Source organism: Aulonocara sp. 'chitande type north' Nkhata Bay, linkage group LG4 (assembly GCF_057382095.1).
Source record: "Aulonocara sp. 'chitande type north' Nkhata Bay isolate Kocher_YH1m ecotype deep benthic linkage group LG4, A_spYH_male_GT1.1, whole genome shotgun sequence".
Taxonomy (NCBI): domain Eukaryota; kingdom Metazoa; phylum Chordata; class Actinopteri; order Cichliformes; family Cichlidae; genus Aulonocara; species Aulonocara sp. 'chitande type north' Nkhata Bay.
The window spans coordinates 32,914,756-32,922,852 of record NC_141347.1 but is presented as its reverse complement, the minus strand read 5'-3'; the positions used below and the strand labels follow the sequence as shown (position 1 = coordinate 32,922,852).

The window sequence follows — 8,097 nt, the reverse complement described above, 5'->3', positions numbered from 1 at the left end:
ATTCGCATACATATATTCTAGATTAGAATAAAGAAAAAAATAAACATTTTAATAAAGTATGCTTTCAGTTTTATCTATTGTTTCAAGGGCCTTTTTACCACATTGTAGGTTCAACATCTACAATCGAAACTGTTTCTGAAGTCATGGTGCTATTATACTCTGGTACAGTAGGTGGCGACATACGCCTTTAAATAGCTTCACAGTCTGCCACTGAAGCCAAAGAAGAAAAAGAAGACGAAGACTACCGCGGTAGCAGAAGCAGAAGCAGAAGCAGAGGCACAGGCACGCTTTGTTTTCTGGTGGAAATGGTAAGATCATATTATGAATGTTGCTCAGGTTAAGGTTTGTTTTGTGTTGTTATCTGTGGCAGTTTCAGGTGAAGCGGTCCGACTGACGGCACATCTGTAGGTGGAAACAGTTGCGACCTTTTGCTCGGACATTACATTTTTAAGGTCTCTTCTAAGTATTGTGAGCAAAGGCACCTTTGAACATATCTGAAGTAACTTGAGCTGGTTGCGATGCTGTTGTTGGTTCACATGTTTACTAGCAGTGGAAGTAACCCGACCATCGTGGGCCTGTCTCCACGTGGTCAGCCTTTAGCATGGTAGCTCACAGTGTGTTGCCATGTGAGGAGTAATTGGAGTATGATCAGGCAGTAAGACTTGAATTAATTTTGGGTTGTAGTGATTAGTAATACTGCATGATCGCTTTTATTTCAAGCGGTATGAGGATGTGCTTCCCCCCTCCCCTGATGACTTGCACTGGGCTCTGAGTCTGGATGAAGACAGCTGTGCATCTTTGGCCCTGACAAGCCAGAGTTTCTGAGGAGAAAGCAAACCAAGTGTTACACGTGCTGAGCTTCTTTACACTTCACTGACTTTGTTTTTTCTTATTTGTTAATGTTTTCAGGACTTTGAGTGAAACCGCTCAGCTGCAGCGGAGCCTTAAAGGTAAGGATTATTTGGGGTTTTCAGCACTCATTCTTTAGTTAAGATGTGTAATCTTATGAGTCCTTGCAAAATTAAGAGACAGATGCAGTTTCAGTCTGTGTCCACTTGAGAACATTAAAGACTTCCTGAGGACTATGATGGTGGGGTGAGCATCCATCCATCTGTTTATTCATTTTCAAATACTTGTCTGGAGCATGTGGGCAGCAGTCTAAACAGAAAGGCCCATCTCTACCCAGCTCCTCCAGGTCTTTTGGGGCTGTTCACATGCCAGCTAAGAGATGAAATCTCTAGTGGGTCCTGGGTCTGCTCCAGGGCCAGCTCCTTGTTGGACATGTATGGAAATTCTAATGTTAATCTGTGCCAGAGTAAATAAAAGCACCCTTAGAAAAATAAGTATTTTATTACAATCCTTCGGAGGAAAGCCAAACCCTGTTAGGGTTCACAACAATCATTTGTATTCAGGAAAAAAAGATAAAACAGGATCTGTTTTATTGTGACTGATCAGTTATTAACCAATAGGAGTGCAGCGTTCCTCAGTTTTTCAGGCGGATCCTCCTTACGTTCTTGGTGGCTGCTCTGTTTTATATATGCTGTCTATGATTTGTAGCTGTCCTTCTCCCCTGATGACTTGCACTGGGCTCTGAGTCTGGATGGAGACAGTCGTGCATCTTTGGCCCTGACAAGCCAGAGTTTCTGAGGAGAAAATCAGAAACTCTGCTGTAAAAGTAATGGCTGTGACAAAAAAAAAATCCCTAACTCTTTATTTTTGTCCTTTCAGTTCTGAAAAGGTGGAAATCCTCCGAGGATGGACATTAATCAGGTTCGTGTCATGTAACACTGCTTTTTCATATCTAAAGTCTCATTTCTGGTGATGCTTTGCACTGGGCTCAGAAATCAGTGGTGACAGAAGTGCAGCTCTGCCCTTGACAAGGCGGAGTCTGAGGAGATGAGCAAGCAAAAAATTAAAATTGTAGGTCTTCACTGACTGAACTGTTTGCCTGACTGCTGTTTTGTTACTTTTTCAGGTACTGATACTCCAGAAGAGAACTTCCTCATAACAATTCTGTGATTATTTTCTTATTTGTTGTGATGTTTTAATTGTAATATCTCATATTTGCTCTGATTCATCAAATAAAATCATACATCTTATGTTTGTTTGGTCTCTCTTCTACAAATATCAGCTGAAGATGTGGTGACTTTGTGTTGGATAGCAAAAGTCTTGAACAAGGGGGTTTGAGTGAGTCATCACAGGTAACACACCTGTGATTACTCAGTTTGTGGTGTCATGCTCACGTGCTCATAACAGCAGGCATGTATCCAGGATTTAAAATGGAGTGGTGTCTTTGAGTGGATCCTGGTTTAACAATCGAGCAGTTAAAATACCCTGACATGTGCATGCATTGAGAGACGTGGCTACACTGAAGCACCATGGGGATTCTATTGAAGCACATGACATAGATGGGTGGCTCTGCTAGGAGGCCTAGGGGTACCACTGTTCACCTCTGGTACTCTAAGGCTTTTTTTTTTTTTTTTCTTCTGTCATTCACCACAGCACTACATGTCTGATTTGACATACTTTATTTTATTTACATCAGGTAACTTTTCTGACGCAGCTGAGGAATTTATCTTCTCCCAGATCTGAACCAGCGATCTTTTGTTTGTTAGGCCAGCATGTAAACCACTGATTCACTGTGTGTGTGGTATTGTAGTATTACTGTTATGTATTTTGATTGATCTAGTAAGGTCAGCGCTGCTTCCCAGGAAAAAAAAGATGATTATAAAACAGTCAGGAAAACCCCTTAGGCCGGGCTTAAAGTACAGAACAGCACCACTGCTCCTTTGGACATTCAGTAGCTGACAAACAGGCCAAGAAAACTTTCACTTGTACCTTACGATTTTCTGTTACCTCATTAAGGGTATAATGTGATTAGTTTGTGGTTTTTTTTTGTTTTGTTTTTTTTTTTTTTGCTGCTGCTGCAAGAATTACTTTGTTACGGCTGTATTTGCAGATTAGAAGTGGATAACTTATTTTATTTCTGTTATAAGATAGTGACTTGTTCTTACACAGTATTGATTTAACAAATTAAAAAATCGGAGGCACCAATTTGATGATCTCAAGAAAATATCACATTAATTTGGACTGATATCTATCTGGAGATAGAGTCACTTAAAAGAAATGATTCTAAGGCCCTTTAATATTACATTTTTGCTCTGTTATTCACCTGGGTGTAGACTTTTTGTCTACACCCAGCATATATTCTGCACTGTGGGATTATAAAGTAACACTTTCATCCCTAAGGTTGCTTAATGTGCTAAAATATTGCTATGCCATGTTTTTTCTTTAATGGCACAGTATCAGGCTGTTGCCAGATTAGCATGAAGTCTTCAACAATTTCTTCAGATGATGATAAATTTGTGACCTAAAAAGTGAGTTGGGTAGATGGAAAGATGATGAAAGAAATCATTCAAGAAATTACAAACCATTAATTAGAACTTTGTTTCTGTATCTTTATTATAATTCTAACAATTTATCTCTTAAAACATTTGAAATTCATATATGTTTTATATGAATGTGTGTATATGCATATCACATATACATATATATTCTGTAAGTTACTTTTCAGCAGTTCATATTCTCATTTTTTTAAAAGATCTCTTAAAGGAAAAGAAGTGCTTTCTATAGAGTCAGACCGATTCCCTCCGATATTCACTTCTCCAATGCGACTACGAAACGCAAAGAAAGGCTTAAAAAACAAAAAACAGCATCTCACCAGTCACTTAACAAGATCGTTGTATGAGCAAGATGTTTTTTTAAATCTTATCCAGAGTTCTTAATTGGCCCTATGTGCACTAGCAGACTTTGAGACATGTAGAGTCACACTCGACTTGTTCACCCCTTCAAAACCTCCGAAAGGGAAATGTGAAAAAGCTGGTAGTGGAAATGGGGCCGTTGCATATTATGCTGGTAATAAAACAATGAGCTATGAGCATACTAGCACATGTTAGCGACTGCAGAGGGTGCTCTGTACATACGGGAAGATGCAAACGATGGGTGAATACGGAGCAGAGCTCCTAATCCCATCAGATTATCAACAGTGGGAGGAGGGGGTGGTTGCAGAGAACAGGTCGAACTGTATAGAAAGCAGAAGAGTTAAATAAATACAATTTACCTTTTCATGTTAAACATTATTTGGAAGACAGAGATTCTTTAGAACTTTTGAGATATTTTTTTCTTTTTTACATCTTAAACCATAGTTAGACCATTATTTTCATCGTCCTTATTGCTATTTCCCTTGAATTCAAATATAGTCTTTCCTTAGCCATCTGCAAAGAGCAAATACAAAAACTGTCCCCCCTTAGTTACCTTTGCTAAATCGCATATATAGTCTGTATGGATGCATTCATGCATGTGCACTTTTAAGCAAGGTGACTATGAAAATTCTTAAATCTTTTGGCAAAAATAGACTGACGATAGCAGAAAAAATGCACATTTGATATGTGTTCATGGACTCAAAAGCAGCAGGAGAGGTGAAGCGTTGTTCAAGGTAGAGAGGTCATGACAGAGCCCTTATATTTAATCTCAGCAATAGTAAGACAAGCAGGACTTGGGGATGGGATGAGATGTAAATGTGCCACAAAAGCTGATGTCGGGGGGATCACACCGGGTCACAGGAGAAGAGTTAAACTTGGGTCTCAAATCAATCGCCAGGGAGTGAGATATATATATATATATATAGATTAGAATGTTATAGAGAATTTAAAAAATATTATTTTGTATTATTCTAAATCATTTTCACTCAGAGCAACAGCTGCTACATTTTTACAGCATATTAAGTGGTGAATAACTTTTAAAAGCGTGAGAAAAATATATTTTGAGGCCTTAAAGGTTAAAAGGTGATTTTGATTAAAGCTTCACAGTCTCACAACAAGAGAAACAATAAGGAGAAAGGGGGGAAAACATAATATTCTTAAATGTGCTTCACATTTAATTGCAGTGCTTCTTGTCACATAGAAGCTATGTTAAGGGTACATTATGCATCTTTCAGTTCAAAAATACCTACATGTACATATATATATTTATATATCTATATAACCACAACAATTATCTTCACTTCACAGTCAGAGAAATAAGCTGACTGCACGAAAGCGCCACCTTAGCCACCAAAGGCAGAAACCGGGACTCTCTGAAGATCCAATAACAGTAAGGACGATGATAGTAATGATAGATAGTAACAATAAATCTCTTCATATCAATATCAGTATTCCAGTATTCCCATTTAAAGTTTAAAAAGTGTAAGAACAATCATAGTATTAAAACTCGATATAAGCGTTTTTCTCTGGGATCCCCTCGGCCGGGTTTTTCCTCCTGGGTTTCGTCGACAGACGGAGAGAGGCCACTCCTGGAAGGAGCCGGGGGGATTAAGTGGGAAAGAACAAGAAAATGGCAGTTTTTACTCCTTCCCTCCCCTCTCCTTTCCAGTCTGCCTCGCACAGAAGGCCTGAATGAGAGTACAACACTTGCCTTGATGCTGAGAAAGTCTTTCTCCGTAAATAAAATCAGTCTCTTTGCGTCGTCGCAAATCCCAATGAAAGCACAGTCTGTCTCCGTTTTGTACATCTCGGATCCAAACGTAGCGTGTGTGTCTATATATAAGGTGTCCCATAAATTCTAACACAAACACAGGGAAGTGCTTGTGTTTGTGTTTACATGTTGGTGTATGCATGCAGGCATGGATAGAGTAACTCGGGTGCCTGTGTGTGCATATCTGTGTGTTCATTTACTTTTATGTTGTTGGTCTGGGCACTTATTTTTGCTACAAATTTGTGATACAGTGACCAGTCTGTATATACGTCATTATAAGACTTAAGATAATAAAGAGCTATAGAGAAACACACATACACGCGTGATCCCGATCACAGGATCTGCAGTGAGGACAGAGCCCTACCAGTGGTGAGGTAAAAACAAGACGCAACCAAACACGCAGCTTATCCACACGCAGCTTATCCACCGGCGACCTCGCCTCGTTTTAAAGAGACGCGGAGGCCGTCGCGATAACCTGCCCTACGTTCACCATTCACACAGATAAAGCCTCACTCTGGCACACATTCATCCTCATTCACCCTCAAGTACTCAGTCCTCTGGGATATTTATTATGAAGTCAGCATCCGCTCTTTAATCGTAAACTTTAAACCAGCCAGCTGAGGGGGTAAGAGCACTACTCAACAAGATGACTACGTGACACCTTTTCATTTCTTCAGGCTGCCTCTTTTCCAGTCTAACTGGCTTATTTTTGTTCCTCTCAAGTATTTGTAATCTCTGCTGCAGCCACAGACATTTTGGATGAGAGGGCGTTTGCGTTAATTGTGTTGATTGGTGTGACCGTGCGTGCGCGTGGGGAGTGTATTTGTGTAAATCAGCCTGCCACATGTGAGCAGCGCCAGCCGGTGTCTTTATGGATCGCCAGCCCTTCCTCCATCCCTGTGTTTCCACCTCCCCTTGGGCCTCGACTTCCTCTTTCTGATGCTCTCTGTGTGAAATCTGGCCCCCCTTCATTTGTTGTGTGAATCCACCATGGATAGCAGCAGCAGTTGTGTCTTCCTCCCTCATTGGCTTCAACCCCTCCTTCTGTGCCTCTCTCTCCATCTCTGTATTTGCAGCCTCAGCTCCGACTCCCGTCGTCCCTCCTCCTGTCCGTCTGTCCATCCCGAGGTGAGAGAACAGAAATGGGAAAGGGGCTGCTGGACAGCCTGCGGACAAAAGAAAAAACGCAGGACACGCGTGATGTTTCCAGCTTTCTGTGTTTGTTCGTCCGTGGTGTGGTTGTGTGTAGTTCTACCCTCTGACCCACGTTTGTAAAATGGAGAGAATAAATTGGTAAATCTGCTGTGACTCATGCAAATGGACAAGCAGTGTGACTAAGAAAACCGGGAAAACATTGGCCATCGCACTTGATGCCTGAGCAGTTGGGTGTATCTAAGTTCACCCTGTTCTTCCTGTAACACTGTAGTTAATGTTGCTCCAGGATCGTCACTGCAGCTGACCGATCATGGTGCTCGGAAGTCACAGCTTTGTGACACAAGTTAGGAAAAGTTTGACTTTAAAGTTTTCTGGAAGTCAGGTGAGGTGATAAGACCAGCAAGATGGCAGAAGAAGCAGAAGTCTGTACTAAAAGGCCGAATTTGGGGCTTGGCAAGATAACTTCATATTTGACCTTGAGTTGTGTGTTACTGTTCCATAAACCCTAACTTATGATCTTATAACAGGGCAACTATTTGTACTCGTTGACCTTATATCAGATTTATTTATATAGTGCTTCTGTATTCTTGCCAACCATTCACAACACTTTATCTGCCTCATATTCACACCGATTTAAAATCAGAAAAATCTTTATTTTTATATCTGTATAAGCTTATTGGTGCTGCCCTGCACAGCAGTTTCAGTTTCTGCATGACCCTTGGAAAAATTAGTTGCCACTCTTAGAACAAATAATTATTATATCTTTGTCAGATCTTCCTGTATCTAATGATAGAGTTATAATACTAACATTATCGTGAAAGGTCTGCCTTCTGTTCAGATTTCAAATTAATTAAAGTGCACACTCTCTCATACAGAACTTTTATTATCACACATACTCAGTTATGCTGTTTAAACTCTTCAGATATTTCTAACATTACAGTTTGCTCTGTAAAATATTCTGGTCAGCTGCCAGTAGAACCGTCCATACTCATGGCTGGTCATAATGCTGACAACATGCATTCTCATAGCCACATTGGGAAACCCTGGTTTGCTTTATGGAGTTGGTATCCACCTTTCGGTCACCTCCTAGCCTGATTGGTAAAGTTGGGAAAAGTGTATTCACACAAGGAAAAGATATCGTCGGCAAGTTAAATTCAGTTCCAAGCACAATCTTCAGGTTGTGTTTGTTAAATTTCACTGCACAGACTGTAGTTTTGTCCTATGCAAATCTAAAAGTAATTGTTAAGTTTTTATTTTTAGACATTCTGGAAAATTTGTTCATGCATTCATGTCTAGTGGGCCTGATTACTGCAATGCTCGTTTTGCTAGAGATAAGTAGGCTGCAGTCTATTCAGAATTCAGCTGTAATGTTATTAACTAAAACTCACTCCAGTTTTGGAAGGGCTAAAC

At 40.2% G+C, this 8,097-nt stretch overlaps 1 protein-coding gene, 1 long non-coding RNA gene and 3 other non-coding genes across 5 annotated transcripts in view; 4 read left to right on the top strand and 1 right to left on the bottom strand.

Moving 5' to 3' along the window:
• The first annotated feature begins 224 nt into the window (after nucleotides 1-224).
• LOC147333075 (uncharacterized) lies at nucleotides 225-2,099 on the top strand. Its single transcript, XR_015128868.1, has 4 exons — nucleotides 225-308; nucleotides 910-950; nucleotides 1,729-1,770; nucleotides 1,976-2,099. It is a non-coding gene; the product is annotated as an uncharacterized LOC147333075 (long non-coding RNA).
• LOC147333078 (small nucleolar RNA SNORD88) lies at nucleotides 741-832 on the top strand. Its single transcript, XR_015128970.1, has one exon. It is a non-coding gene; the product is annotated as a small nucleolar RNA SNORD88 (small nucleolar RNA).
• On the top strand, nucleotides 1,563-1,654 carry LOC147333077 (small nucleolar RNA SNORD88). The gene has a single exon (XR_015128969.1). It is a non-coding gene; the product is annotated as a small nucleolar RNA SNORD88 (small nucleolar RNA).
• LOC147333076 (small nucleolar RNA SNORD88) lies at nucleotides 1,811-1,899 on the top strand. Its single transcript, XR_015128971.1, has one exon. It is a non-coding gene; the product is annotated as a small nucleolar RNA SNORD88 (small nucleolar RNA).
• Nucleotides 2,100-3,443: 1,344 nt separating the features above from the next.
• Nucleotides 3,444-8,097, bottom strand: part of shank1 (SH3 and multiple ankyrin repeat domains 1) — a 100,910-nt gene continuing 96,256 nt past the window's right edge. The window contains exon 27 of the mRNA XM_086290012.1: nucleotides 3,444-6,698. Coding sequence (XP_086146138.1) covers nucleotides 6,611-6,698 — 88 coding nt within the window. The 3' untranslated portion in view covers nucleotides 3,444-6,610. The remainder of the gene's footprint in view (nucleotides 6,699-8,097) is intronic.